Below are 15839 nucleotides of genomic sequence, written 5' to 3' on the forward strand. Positions count from 1 at the left end.
CGTCTGACTATTCGTTTTTTTCTCATCCCACTGTCCCTGCGTCTCAGTTTCCTCCTCTGTTTTATTGTTCTTCTCCACATGACATCACCTCTTTTGTTCTCTCGCCAATACATGCCGTCGTCTCTCAGTTTGTCCTCCTACTGTATTCTATCATCTCTCCTTTAGCTTTATCTACTGTTCTGCTGGTGAAGGCCCTCTAAGATGCATCGGCAGCATCTACTGCTCTTCCCAAGCCAGAGGAAACAAAGCACACAAGAAGATCTCAGACACGGCCAAAGAGTGGATTCTGAGTAAAAGTTTTAATTAAAATACGAATTTACCCACAGATTAAAAACAAAAGGCAAAAAAGCAAAATGGAGCTACAATCAGGCACCAAAGATTACATGTTTTTGTCGTTTTTTTTTATCTCATATATTAACAATTGCGATAACGCAACAATAACATTATTCCTTAAGCTATTTACTTGTGTATTTACTATTTACTGAATTTCATCATCATCAGCATGATGTCCTTTTTGAAACATAGGCGAGTAAAAATAGGCCCATCAAAGACTTTCACGGACTGTCTGCACATTAAAGGCTTTTTTAAAAATGCCCCCCTTACACACACACACACACACACACACAATTCTGGTTTATAAAATGGCCGCAGAGAGACACAAAAGGCAGAAACAGGAGAAAAAGGCAGTAGAAGATTAACTGTGTGTTTCTATGAGGTTTAGTTTTTTTTCTCTGTATGGCAAAATCTAAAGGCCTTCACACAATCAGCACCTCACTGCAGCTAAAGTAATCAGGAGGGTAGCACAGACATGAAACCACAGCCAAATAAAAATAAAATAAAAATAAAAAAACATAGGGGTGACACTTTCATAACACAACACACAACATGTGTTAAGACGACCCACTGTATGCAGTGGGCGTGGCTTCATGAAATATTCCGGCACTTGTGACTGGTTAAAGTTGGGCGACTGGCGTTATGAACTGTTGTGGACACAGGGGACGGGACAGCGCCACAGGAAAATGAACACAGACCTCTACTGGACAAGGCAAATGTCAGTCACCTGTGTTAGCCTTTGATGGAAGTACTTTAGACCACTCTTTAAAAAAAATCCTTCAATCTATACGTCCTGGTGACGTCCCACTCCTTCAACTGTGTGGGAAGTGATGTCACGGTTAACAAAGCAGTTTTTAAAGTTTCAATCTTTTTTTTTCATCTTGCATAATAATACCTGTTAGCATAATAAAAGTTAGCGTCGGTGGGCTTTTTCGTGTGTGTTAGCCACCTTACCGAAGCTGTTCTTACCACAAAAGTGAGTGTTAGAACAGCATACTGTACAGGCTGGGGAAAATAAAGAAACACATAGCAGCAATGGAGCTAGAACAGGCCAAGGATGTGATGCAGTTTCTAGCATCTAAATAAATAATAGCCAAAGAAACAGAGAAAGTATATACATGAAAAATATTGGCAGCTCTTTGTAGAGATCTGTTTTAATCTGGGAAATCCCAGCCTCGATTGATTAGCTGGATCCAATGCACGACTGATTTGGCAATATACAAAAACAAGCAACATTTTTGATGCTAGCTTACAGGTAGTTTCAGCAGCAGAACTGATCTATCATGCCCTGCCCACAAATTTATTCTTTCACTGGTGTAAACTTTACAGACGGTATAACCTTTAGTACCTGACTCTGCTGATTTAGATTCAAATGATATTCATTACGTATTTGTGTGAAAAGTCAGTAACTGAATTGCAATTTGGATTAAGGTAAGGTAAGGTAAAACGCAGTCTTTTCTCTGTGATCCACCCAAATATGGCATTTTAGGTCTTTGAAAATGGATATTAAAAAAAGAAACAAAGTTTTTTGATAACTCCACATGCAGTGTTTTTGTGTGGATGAAACCTTTTTGAAAACAACCTCACTTTGTTAACATGTAGCATGTTCTTACCAGAGGACTCACATTCGGAAAAAGCATCAGAAACTGCACTTTCTGATCAGAAGTGTGTGGCTGATACATAGACTGCCGTGTTGCTGCAGCAATGTTTAATAAAAAAAAAGCTGAGGCTACGAAAATCTATTATTTGATCAAATGTGAGAAACTGAAACTGTGTCTGAAACTGTGACCTATTCCCTATCCCCTACATGCAGAAATCTAGAGCACTATATAGAGCACAATTATAGGGAACACGATTCGACATGGAGGTGAGTGATTTCAGACATGTCCTAACTTGTGTGAGCTCAGCAGAGTGCGTCGCATTAACAGTCTGAACACTGGTCTTCCTCAGACAAGCTGATGGGAATTCTATGTCAGTTTAGTGTACATGGTTTGTACGCTATATATTATGGTGCATTTTGGAAACAAAGGAAATTCTGCACTACATTTTCGAACACCACTATGAAATGTCAGAACCCCAAAGTAGGGCACTATAGAGCGAATAGGGCACAGTTTCAGACACAGCTTTTGTTAGTGTTAGGTCTGTTTTGGGCATTACACTGCTTCTTACTGCAGTTGACACCAAACTTAGCAAGGGCTGCCCTGAGCATTTCAAGCTCATTTTTGTGTTGTCTTATCCTTTTTGTGTTCTTGTGTGAACTAAGATGTTTTCAGAAATGCTACTAAAGTCAACATTTTGTGTGTGGACAGGGCATTTTACTGTGATTTAATTGCATGGCCAGCACTCCGCTCCCTCCCTCCTTCCCTCTTAACTGGACAAAAATTGGTGTTTGGCATCAATGACACTGTGTGTCCTTGTTTTGTAGTAAATCTCAAATATGGATGGACCATTATTGATATGAAATAAGAGTGTTTTTTATTATTTTGGTTTTCATTATTTGGTTGGGGGATAGCACATTTATAACCTCTTCAAATCAAACCCTGACTTTTTGTCACAAATCTCCAAAAAAACTAAATTCATTACTTTGAAAGGGATTTTTCCCAACGTTCTGTTAAGCTTGTCCAACCTCACAACAGATGAAGGAACACATTTGTGGGCGGAGCATGGATTGGTCAGCTGTATTGAATCCAGACTAATAAAGTAAAGTGGGCATGAATCAAGGCTAAGGAAATCCAAAGTGGGCGTAAAGTCTTATCGAGTACCAGATAGACCCTGATTAAGACTACAGAGGACAAAAACACACATTCGCTCATGCACCCTCACACACACTCATCCACACACCCTCACACTCGCATATAAATTTGTGGTTAAATATTTTGACTCATTTAATTCTCATTGGGAACAGTAACTATCCTCGTATCGGTAAGGGTTCATGCAGAACTACACAAGTGAAATACAAAATAAAGATAAAAACTTAAACGAGCGCATCTTTGTCCCCTTCCCCTCCCCCCAAAATAAGATTGACTGAATATGTGAGTGAAAGCCTGGTTGATATAATGCGCTTGGCGGAAGTATGAACTGTACAGCGTTTTCTTGTGACTGTATCTCTGGGTTGTAAACAGATCCAGCTTTAGACATTCACACCACTTTAAACCCTTATGTCCCTTTAAAGGAATAGTTAGAGTAAATATGCTAATATGGCTAACAACGACTAGACACCAGTTCCCGCCAAATGCCATAATAATCTTCTATGTTTGTGTGCAGTGTCTATAGTTTCTATCACGCTAATTGGTGTCAATCCATTTCCATTTATTGTTAGCAACATTAGCTCTTCTGACTGAACTATTCCTTTCGATCTTCCCGCCCTTCCCCTCTGTCTTCCCCTCATCAGTCCTCTCTGGATCATGGTTTTAGCGGATGTAAACGTCCCTGCTCCACTCCTCTTGGTTTTGGTTGCGGCCCACTGTGCTCTCGCCTGCTTCTGCGTCTTGACAGTAGCGCTCCCTCAGCTTGCCCCGCCCACGTTGGTGTTGATTGGTCATCGGCGGGGCCATGTTGAGGTTCTCCTGGTCCGGCTCCGCCCCCTCGTCCTCCCAGGACGCCTGTCGGGGGGCGTGGTGGGCAGGGTTCAAGCGGCCGCGGCAGGAGTCCGGTTCCTCGTATGGATCTGTCTCCATGTCGTCGGTGTAGGCCGAGTCTCGGCTGCCCTGCGTCTCCGAGTCGAACGTGTCCTGCCTGGACAGCCCCCGGCCCCCGGCATGCAGCTGGCTGCGGGAGGAGCGCAGTGGCTGCTTGCCACCCAGGTCGGTCTGGTAGTCCTGGAGGCTGGTGCGCTCTGTACCTGGCCCCTCCCTCTTCTGCTCACTATGAACCAGAAACGGCCCCTGCAATGGCAAGCCATGGCACCAAGCCACACACCCCGGCCAACCAGCATGCAGTGACACACACACAAAAAGAGCAGAGCAGGCAGTGGGTTAGTGCAAGGGTTAGCGTTCAAGTTTAAGTCACACATGTTACAACACTGCATTTCCAAATCATACACTAGTGTGCTCAGTCTGTACCTTTTTACTGTGACACTAGTGAACCATTTAACATGAGATACAAATATATTAAAGTAACACACACTTCAAGCTATCATGCAAATGCACCTAACTTTCTATAGCCAGCATTCTTGAACTACATGCACAGTAACTATAAAGTTACTACTTTGGAGTAATGGTGTTTTTTTGGCAACATGTGGCTCTTAAAAGTCATTTGGTGCTATTAATGTCACCACAACTGAATTAGGCCCAGTTAGGTCCAGTTAGAGTCATTTGAACTAGGAGAGAGAGTGTTCAATGAGATAGTCATTCGACCATTTAAGAATCCTCTTTGTTCTAAGATGATTTCAGGAAATCCAGCCTTACACTTTTACAAATACCGATGCTTCAAATGGTATTTTCTGTGTGTTTATAATAGGGCTGTGCAACAACGAAGAACCCTTACATCAAGTGAATGTTCTTCAGACCTGTAAAAGGTTCCTCACAATCTCAAATCTCAAAAATATGGTTTTCTCATAGAACCAAAGGAGATTCTTCTATAGCAACGCTCAAAGAACCATTTAAAGCACCGTCATTTTTAGGCCTGGGTCAGTTCAAATGACCTTAACAGGGTCTAACTAGGCCTAGTTCAGTTGCGGTAACAAATGGTGGTTAATGAGGCTCACTTAATAGCAGCAAATTACTTTCAAGAGCCTCATGCTTTCAAAAAAATTACCCAGAAGTAGGAACTTTATAGTTGAAGAACATTCTTAACTTTCTATGCAAGTTAATGTAAAGGGATTACATTTCCAATAATTGTGGAGCATTTCTTTTGGTCTGCTCAAGTGAAGAATTTGTTTGGACATGTTTTTGAGGACTAACCCAGGTGCTGAATGCTGCTTCAAACACAAAAGACAAGGTGTTGCTAGAACACAGTGTATGGTTCATTGTTTGCTGTTAACAGAGCTAGAAGTTCAGAAAACAGGTTGTTTTTCCTTTATTGTGATTTAACCCTCACTAACACTGAACTCTGTGAACTTCCCTGCCTGTCAGTCAAGAATGGCATTGCTAGAACGTCATGCATTGGGCACATGGTGGTTAACGGTTAGCCATGAGATTAGCAGCATGATCAGTTCCTGCACCTCATATGACTGGAAGTAACTCTAGCCAGCGCCACAGTGACTACAGGAAAGGAAGGGATTTCCCAGCTCACAGGTGATACCTGGGTTGATGTACTGCATTCCAGATCTATCACTTCTAGGAATCCTCAGATTAAAAATGATAGGTTTACGTGACCCATTGCTGTATTAAGGCCTTACTATAAGGCTAACTCTGTTTTGGGTACAGTCTATTCAGACTGTACGTCAATCATAAAGGTAAGATTACATGCAGTCAGGGGTTAAACTATAATTAAGGAGGTGGGGAGGTGGGGTGCCATATTTGATAAAGCTACATCAGTGGTGGTACTTTTAAATGCTGTGGAAAGTTGAGTAGTTACTTACTGTAACCTTGAACAAAAACGATTTAGCAGGTCTGATTTGAAAAAAAAACTGACCTCAGCTTTTCTTTGGACCAATTGCACTCCTGCATCACACTGTAAAACAACAGTCAGTGCATCCAAGAACTGCCTGTTTGGCTACAAGGCTGAAGCCCTCCCAATTCTTTAATCAAGTAGTTGAAGTCGGCCTTAGACTTCAACCACTTGATTAGTAATACTGGGCATCATCCTGCTTGGTTGGAATGAAATCCTGCTGCCACACAGGCCCTGTGTCAATAAGACTGGTGACCACAGTACCTCAGTACAGAAGGACAAAGAGTTGTCAAGCACACAGTATTTCCAGTTGCTATTGGTAGTATTCTATTCTCAGTAACCCTTGTGGGGCCCTCTGGTGGCAAAGAGCCCTCATCTGTAGCCCCTAAAGCCCATTGTGTTAACTAAACCTTTAAAGCTGCTAAGTCTTGCCTAAAGACATAAGCGCTGCACAAGCACAAAAGCAGCTGACTTGCTGTTCGTTAGTGCCCTCTAGTGGTTGTGATGAGAAAATCATGTAAGGTGAAATGTGACTGGTGTGCAGCAGGGAGTCTGAATGCTTAGTTCAACAACAGATTGAGTTTAGGATTAGTGTAAATAATGGTATATCGGCCAAACTGTTCCTTTGTGGTGTTCTTGAAGAACCGTGTGTATGCCGGTGTGTGTACTGGATTGTTTTTGAACGATGGGAATTTGTGCTCTCTTGATCATTATCGAGCGATTTGCTTCTATCTCGCTGCCATGGCGACAGCACTCCCGTCTCCTTAACAACTGTTAAGGTGGAGACTGGGCAGATGCCCATCTTTCTTTGTTGAAACTGCAGTCACACACACACACACACACACACACACAGAGGCACAAACAGCAATTTAACTTGGGTAAACAACATTAGCGTCCACACTCTCACTAGATTAGGATGAAAGCACTGTGTTAATAGGGTAAAGAGGTGAGCTTGTTTAGCCGGGCGGGTGCCATGGCAACACTAAAAGGGGCAGGGATCTAGCCTATGTTTCCCAGACGACAAAGGACCACTGGAGAGCCCAGGCAATGCAGTGTCTGCTGGGGGAGGGGAGGGGTAGACAGCTGGGTGTTTATAGGTGTGTATGTGTGTTTTGGGAAGGAGTGGGGGATCTGGGGAGGAAGGTGGGCAACAAAACGCATACAGATTCTAGAAGATAAATAAAAAAGTTGTGCTTGTAGATGTAGATTAGATCTGTTGAGCAGCTGTGTGTACTTGTCTTCATCATGTACTTTTTCTTCATGCCGCTGAGGAAGAGAGCAGTTCTCCAACTCAACCCTCCCCTACCCTTGCTTTGTATGCATGTTCTGCCCCACCCCGTTAGAGGGCGTGCTCCTCCTCTTGGCCCTCCCGCCCATGGGCAGAGCCTTCCAGGAGCTCCAGGTTGCGGCGCAGTGAGGTGAGCACCTGTACCTGCAGGTTGGAGACGGGCTCAGGGGAGGCGGCCAGCGCCGCTGTGGCCATGGTGCGGTTCAGCAGGGGGTTGGGGGGGTTGCTGCTGGGTGGGTGCGTGGCCTTCCAGTACGCTTCCAGGTAGTCAGCCAGGTGCTCGCACGCATCTTCCAGCTGATTTTCGTCTAAGATGATGTCGAAGAGCTCCTAAAAAAGCAGAGCAGGGGAAAAGGAGCTGTGGTGTTAATGTGAGTTAAAGCAGAGTGGGACTTTATACACTTATTAGTCAAATATTATGACACACACGTCCAGTACAGGGGTGTCAATTTTTGATGATTTGATTTAATTATGTTTCTTTTGGAAATTATTCAGTGAATCATGAAATTGCAAATCTTATCATGATTCATCTGTTTTGACATTATCACTAATTTCCTCCCACCCAAGTTTGTCACTGTCAGTTCTCTCCTAATAGCTTCGACTCCCCAGTTAAAAAACACCACTAGCTTTGGGAGGGTGTAAGCTAGCATGTGCTTCCTCCAAGACACAAGAAGTGAGCCAACTAATCCTTTCAAACTTCCAGTTCTGTTACATTAACAAACACACACACACACACACACACACACACACACAAACACACACACACACACACACACCGACACACACATACACAGTGGCTAGCTTTGCACTAACAGATGGATGAATGGAGGAGAGGAAAGGTCAACCTATCTTGGACTCTTCTGATAATAGGCCCAACGCTTAGACAGTTGTACCACCCTTTTCACATACTGATCACATATAGAATACACGTCACTAGATGATCTATAGTAATGTAATAAAAAATGTAGCATTAAAAATAGCCTAAAACAATATTACAGGGGCTCCGAATGGTCCAGCGAATTAAGCCACTGCTACTATGACCCGAGGATCACTGGTTCGAATCCCGAGTCATGCTGCCTGCCATGAGCAGCTGGCTCTCCCTCTCTGCCCACATCACTTTTGTATAATGCTGGCCAGCATGGGAATCTGCTAGCTGATGGATCAGAGGTGGGTGCCTGGTGCTTTTTTTCCAGTTGCTTCGACATCAAGTGGAAAAGAGGCTGTGGCTGGTTGCACGTGTGATGGAGGAGGCATGTGTCGGTCCTTACTCTACCAAGTGCTGGGATCATTTCATGTGACAGGATGAAAGCACTAACAAGTGGTTTGGGCAATTAGCTATCTTGAATTGAGGAGGAAAATGAAAAAAACAAACAACAAACAAACAAAAAAAAACTATTATGGCAAAATAAACAATGGTTTTATAAATGTATAGCACTTATATAGAACTACCATCCCATCTTTGTTCCGATCCCATTTTCAAAGGTGTTCCGGCTCTTTCTAGATCTTATTCCACACAGGAGAATCTCCATATCCTTCATTAAAATAAATATTAACACACCTTCCTAACTCCTCCCTAAAAACTGTCCAATTCTGTCAAACTTATTTGTTTTTTTGATTGTGAAAAGCACTACACAAGTGAATTCAAACCCAAGTCGACTTTCATAGTAAATAAGAGGTAGAAGAATACAGTGTATTCAGTACAGTAATTATGAGGTAGGAGAGTATGATGTATTCAGTACAGTAATTATGAGGTAGGAGAGTATGGTGTATTCAGTACAGTAATTATGAGGTAGGAGAGTATGGTGTATTCAGTACAGTAATTATGAAGTAGGAGAGTACAGTGTATTCAGTACAGTAATTATGAAGTAGGAGAGTATGGTGTATTCAGTACAGTAATTATGAAGTAGGAGAGTACAGTGTATTCAGTACAGTAATTATGAGGTAGGAGAATATGGTGTATTCAGTACAGTAATTATGAAGTAGGAGAGTATGGTGTATTCAGTACAGTAATTATGAAGTAGGATAGTACAGTGTATTCAGTACAGTAATTATGAGGTAGGAGAGTACGGTGTATTCAGTACAGTAATTATGAAGTAGGAGAGTACAGTGTATTCAGTACAGTAATTATGAAGTAGGAGAGTACGGTGTATTCAGTACAGTAATTATGAAGTAGGAGAGTACAGTGTATTCAGTACAGTAATTATGAAGTAGGAGAGTACAGTGTATTCAGTACAGTAATTATGAAGTAGGAGAGTATGGTGTATTCAGTACAGTAATTATGAGGTAGGAGAGTACGGCGTATTCAGTACAGTAATTATGAAGTAGGAGAGTACAGAGTATTCAGTACAGTAATTATGAGGGAAGTACGGTGTTAGGAGTCTTTCTCAATTTATTACGATTGATTTTGACATTGCGATGCACTGATGCACTTTTACACCCCAATTCAACCTTCACACAAACACACATAAAGGCAACTACTCACCGGGGGACACTGTGCTAGTTTGTCTGCTGCCACCATCTGCACATTCAGATGTTTGGCCTGAGATTTACCTCTGGACTTTATCAGCCTTTGCAATACCTGAAGAAAAAAGAGACAGAGCAAGAGAGAGAGGTAGAGCGAGCACAATAAGGAGCGCATGCAGTCTTACACATAAAGGTGCTGCAAATGGTTCTTTAAGCGATCCCATAGAAAAGACACTTTTGCTTCTATAAAGAACTATGTTTAGAAAAAATGAGTGTAAAGGACCTTAAATTGCTAACTAGAACATTTACATCAAGTGAAAGTTTTCACACTATTCACACAAGTCTTTTACAAGGTTCATTCTGGTTGAAAGGATGTTCCTCTATGGCATTGCTCAAAGAACCTTTATTTTTAACAGGGGAATTTTCTTTGTATTTACTTGTGACTAAGCAAAATGTTAGTGTGTGTGCTGTGTTTACCTTTGGCGAGGCGATCTTAATGTAGACTATAATAGGAGCCAGGGAAGTTTTGGCAAGTTGAGATGGGTGGTTAATGGTGTCGGCGTCCAAGGCCACCAGCTGCAGAGTCCGAGCCAACTCGAAAATTCTCTCTATCTCGCTCTGCACCTCAGCTAACAGAAAGAAAGAGGAGGAGTTTAGAACAATCATACACTTACACTTACACTTACTTACACACATACATACACATATGCTGTATATACACACAAACACACAGGAAAATGCCCTGAATACACTTGTGCACATGTGTACATCATCTCCACATGAAAATAATATATTAGATCTACAAGTAAATAATTTAAATCTGAGTAGATACATTTGCTAAATGATCCCATATCTAAGAAAATTCAATGCATCACGTTTATTTGTCTTCAGACCTGATGATACAGTCGAAACCCTTTATAATAACAGCCCCTGGTTTTGCAGAGTGCTGCAATGATGGTCCAAAAGTGATGGGTCAAGTCATCTTTTCTGATTACACTTATGGGGACAAATGGTCATCCGTGCTTTCTATATATATAACAAACATTTATTCTGCCTTTGTTGGATTTTTACAAGATTTTAGAGCTTTGCTGTGAGGACTTGAATGCATTCAGCCGCAAGAGGTCAGCTAGTGAGGTCAGGATGTTGGATAATCAACACCACACATCATCCCCAACTCCTCAACTCATCCCAAAAGTAATGGATGGACAACCATCATTCCAGAGAACACAGATCCACTGCTCCACAGCTAAATGTGTGTGTGGGGGGGGTTATACCCTTTAATGCCAAAAGGTTGTTGTTCCAGAGAGTCCTATTCTATCGGCAGCACTTCTCTACAGGCACTAGACAAGCTGTGTGCGTGCACATTTGCACATCTGTGTCAGCAATGGGTGCAACTTAATGTAGTTGAATGCATTCATTTAAAGGGGTGTCCACAAATATTTGGACATATAGTTTAATAATGTAAGACAATAAAAACAATCTAGCAAGATTTGTATAACCTGAACATTTCATTTTGGGCAGAAAAATGAGCTTCCAGTTCTACCCAAATGTTATTTTTAATCATTTATAGCATTTTGGCTGACACACTTCAAAAAATCTAATCTGACCTCTTTTGGAGAAAATAACATACTACATTTACACACTTAAACCGAAAAGGTAGGTTAAGAGGAAATTTGTTGATGTAATACATTGTATCCATATGGAAATGATTTACACTCTTTAAATCAAGTTAATTCAGTGCATTACTGTATTTTTCAGTGCACACAAACAGCATCCAACACATGAAAAACTGTATTGTAAATGCATGTTAATAAATTAAAAACACTGTCGAAGTGATGAGTGGTGTTCATCACAGACACAAGCACACTGCTCTGTATAATGAGGAAAGAGTTCTTCTTTGGAATACCAGTCACACTCAGAAACTCAAAAAGTCATGGTGTGTTAGTCTCATGCATGTGGAGGTTATCATGGTTAGAGGAGAGGCACCAAATCCTGTCCACGCATGTTTTAGTCAGTTTCTGCCACTGACACACTTGAGCGGGGTAATGAAGTCAGTGCATATGTAAGCGCAGTGCATGTGTGAGAGGTTTACAAACATTTACGAAAATTGGCCAATTCCAAAACCCCAAAACTGTTAAATAACAGTCTTGCCTCATTATATATACTTGAAAACGTGACAGTGCCGGTGGTGATACTGAAAAGCAGCTCATCGCCTCCAGACCGGGAATACAGGTTTTAATGCTAACCAGGCCTATATCACAGCTTTTTCTGTCCCAGAGTCCACAGAAGGAGAGCTCAAAGTCAGTGTGCAACAAAGCAAAAGCTTGGGTAAACAAATGAGGATTCACGTTAGGCTAAAAGCTAACGCTTGTTGAAGCTTTTTACCATCTCTTCTTTGGGCTACCTCAGCTGAATCAAACTGGAGGTAAACATACATCAGAAGGGAAAGCACCAGCTTATTTTAATAAGACTTGAGGAAGCCAAACCCAGGGAAATGAGTGGGGGAAAGGCTAAAAGTTAACCAGTTACAGTTAACAGTACAATCCAGTAGGACTCATGAACAACTACAGTTTTGTTGTTCCTTCTGTTGCCAGTGCCATAAATCAGCCATTAAAAGCAGAGCATAGCGCTTTTCATTCCGAGATAAAATAACAGGGTTGTTAAACGACATCGGAGCATTGTTCGTCTCAAAGTTACATATTTACTATTCATACAAATACTCATAAATACATTATTTGGCTCTTTAAACTGAATTGTCACAGAAACAGTGCACGTTTCCAGCTGTAATTCAGATGTAATGCATTGGTATATATTCACTCATGAGCCCTCCTGATATTTACCTGGGTATTGTACAAGGTCTGGTGCAGGTAAAATGCTGGGTTGACCTCACCGCTACTTCAACTCTGGCTTGCCTTCACACTTCTTCCAGTATAATTAGCTTATAACTCCTAAAGACCCTGCATACTAGCTTATGAGTTAATTCAGGAGTGTTTAATGATGCTCTGCTAGAACCATTAATGTATTTGTATGTTCCTTTTGTGCTAGGAAGTGGTTCATGTCATTTACATCATGTTTGAAAAATCTATAGCCCTTTTAATTATGCATGCAGTGTTTTCAGGTCAAATATGTTAATCAGTTTAGTTTTATAACAAAACTATAAAAGCCTCTGTGGTCTTAATGTTAGAGAAGCAGGCTTGGGACCAGAAGGCGGGAAGTGGGGGTGGGGGAAGTGAAGGAACAGCGCCTTCTCCTCCCTCCATGGCTGAGGTGCCATTGAGCAAGGCACCTAACCCCCAACTGCTCCAAAAATTACTAATGGTTGTGGGTTGTGGAAGGTTTTGGATGTTCACTCACACAAGACAGGTTAAATGTGGAGGTTGAAATCCATTGTAGTGCTGCGCAATGGCTGTAAAGTAAGTTTCTAATTCTAAAATAAGAACCTGGGCAGATATTCTATAAAGAACTCCATTAGCAGGGGTCCTACTGAGATTTTTCTTTAGAGAAACCTTTTATTTGTTATTTGCGGAAAATATACACTTTAAGGAGCCTGAAACACAACAACAGAATAGGAACACAGCTTTGCTAGAAAACTGAACCGTTTCTATGTTAAAAGCTGCAATGCTCAGGCTCTGAGTGGAACAGCAAACTAGGGCGCCACGATGACCTGAGAATCACTTTTTCAAATTCCAGGTCATGCTTCCTCCCATCAGCAGTGGAAGCCAGAGAGAGCACATCTGGCCTTGCTCTCTCCAGGTGGGTAGATGGCTCTCTCTTCCCACATCACTTCAGAGCGATGCTGACCAGAGCTGGGTACATGGCGCTTTCCTTGAGGATCAAAACGAGGCAGTGGTTGGTTGTGCATGTGTTGGAGGACGCACGTGTCAGTCTTATTACATGTGATGGGGAGAATCTCTAACAAGTGGGTTGGGTAATTGGCTATCTAAAAGTGGGGAGGAAAATTTGGTAAAAAAAAAAAGCTGCAGCACTTAATAAAACCAAATGAGCTGAACCACTAAACATTCCTGATTCTATTTTCTAATTAGGGCTACATATGCACGCTGCATGGTATTACACACACATTCTTACACTCTTAAAAATATTGTTCTGAAATGGCTCTTGGCTTGGAGATATTGGAAAACCTTTTTGTCGATATAGAGCTTAAAAACATTCTTCATAAACTTTACAATGCATACTCATCACAGCAGATCACATTTACAAAAGGGTTTTATAAAGAGCCACCCACTAAAAGATCCTTTAGAGAACCAAAAGTGATTATTCTTCTATGGCATCACTGCTTTATTTTTAAGAGTGTACACCCAGCTTGGTTTTGTCAATTCCTTCACTCCTAGGTTATGCATGCAACAGGCATGTTAGGAGCCTCCGATAAAGCATAAGAGGGTGTCATAGGTGAATCCACATGGATAGATGGATGTATGTATGGATTTTTGAGGAGAAATGAGTGAGATGAAAAGATACGTACCCAGTACGTCTGAGGTGGAGAGGGGGGAGGGAAGGAGAAAGGGGCAAGAGCGTGTGGCGGAAAAAGAGAGGTGGATGGAGAGAGCCGGAAAGACAGGATGAAAAAGAAAGAACAGGCCAATCAGGACAACAGCTCACAGGGAAATGTTCAGGAAAACACTGACAGAATGTCCACAGACGAACCACAAGACAGCGAGGTCAGCAAACTTTCAAAAGCCTTCTGGAGAAAAGAGATGAGCTCTACAGGGTTTACACATTCACTTTTTTGCAATAGTTTGCAGACAGTGTTGTGTGGCACAGTATCAATATCCTCTTATGTGTGTGTGTGTGTGTGTGTGTGTGTGTGAGACATTCGTACCCAAACTGGATCTGGTACTGGAGCGCTCGATGATGGTGTGTTTGCTGGGGTTGTTCAGGACAGAACGTTTGGCAAGCGAGATATCTGCGGTCACCCTGGTGATGGATATTCTGGAATAAACAACAACCAACAGTATTATGATCTCATAACAGCCGTTGCTACGGCGACGGCCATTATGACCTCATAACGGCTGCTGCTATGGCAACAGCATCAGGGTAATGGACGTTCTGCAATACGCAACGACAAACTGCATTGTGACCTCATAATGGCTGTTGCTATGGCGACAGACATTATAACCTCACAATGGCTGCTGTTCCTGCAACGGCATTGAGGTAATGGAAGATCTGCAATATGCAACAGCCAACAGTATTGTGACCTCATAACGGCTGTTGCTATAGCAAGGGCCACTATGACCTCATAGGTGCTGCTGCTACAGCACCAACGTCATGGTGGTGGATATTCTGAAATATATACCAACTGTATTATAACCACACGGCGGCTGTTCCAACTCAAAAAAGCTCAATAAAGCCACTATGACTGAACAGGTGTTGGGATTACTTTAATAACACTTAATTATCTTAATTCATTTAGGTTTAACATGGCACCTTTAAAAAAAAAAAGTTTCAAATAATTACACTAATTACTAATTATTGGTAGCAAAATTAATAATAAGTTTAATTGATCATAATTGATCGTAACTGATCATAACATCATTCACATCATTAATAAAACACAGGCACCTACCTGCCCTCAAACTTGTGTTTTAAGAAGTCAAAGAGAGCTTTCTGCATCATGTCAGTCACCTGAGTAACACACACACACACACACACACAAACATACATACACACAATTTTATGAACTACAGTGCTCTAAATAAAACTTACATATAAGAACTAAATTTACATCAATTCCATTTTCAGCCCCTCCAGCTGCTGCTGTCAGGATTTCCTCAATGCCGCTTGATATGGCTCTTCCTAATTACCAGGAACGCTTCGCTGATCTGAATTGCCTACGGTTAATTTTAGACCGCTCTGGCATGACGCAGACCACTTCTCTCCTAACACACTATTTTAGATTTAACCTCGGTACCTTAGCTGTGAGCACTGAGTGGATTAATAGTAAGGGGCTGGAATAAAGCAGTAACTATACCTACAAAAGGTCTATTAAGCATAGGGTGATGCTAAAACTCAGAAGTCAAATGACCAAACTCGACTTACGCTAAGTAATAATGTCCAACAACTTCACTACATTACTACCATAAATAACATCAGTTTCATAAACTAGGAACCCTGTAAAACGCCACAAAATGTGCTAATTGGGTACTAGATTATTCATGGTTTCTGCATTAGGATCAATAACCCAATAATA

The 15839-nt window shown here is 41.6% G+C and overlaps 1 protein-coding gene across 2 annotated transcripts in view; it reads right to left on the reverse strand.

Moving 5' to 3' along the window:
- Nucleotides 1-280: 280 nt before the first annotated feature.
- Nucleotides 281-15839, reverse strand: part of cacnb1 (calcium channel, voltage-dependent, beta 1 subunit) — a 54522-nt gene continuing 38963 nt past the window's right edge. For both annotated transcript variants that reach the window (XM_072692863.1, XM_072692862.1), the window contains exons 9-14: nt 15216-15274; nt 14472-14581; nt 10112-10263; nt 9654-9749; nt 7316-7501; nt 281-4217 (exon numbers count right to left, since the gene is read on the reverse strand). In XM_072692863.1, the coding sequence (XP_072548964.1) occupies nt 3744-4217; nt 7316-7501; nt 9654-9749; nt 10112-10263; nt 14472-14581; nt 15216-15274 (1077 nt within the window). In that variant the 3' untranslated portion in view covers nt 281-3743. The remainder of the gene's footprint in view (nt 4218-7315; nt 7502-9653; nt 9750-10111; nt 10264-14471; nt 14582-15215; nt 15275-15839) is intronic.

The sequence above is a fragment of the Salminus brasiliensis genome, chromosome 12 (assembly GCF_030463535.1).
Source record: "Salminus brasiliensis chromosome 12, fSalBra1.hap2, whole genome shotgun sequence".
In the NCBI taxonomy this organism is placed as follows: Eukaryota; Metazoa; Chordata; class Actinopteri; order Characiformes; family Bryconidae; genus Salminus; species Salminus brasiliensis.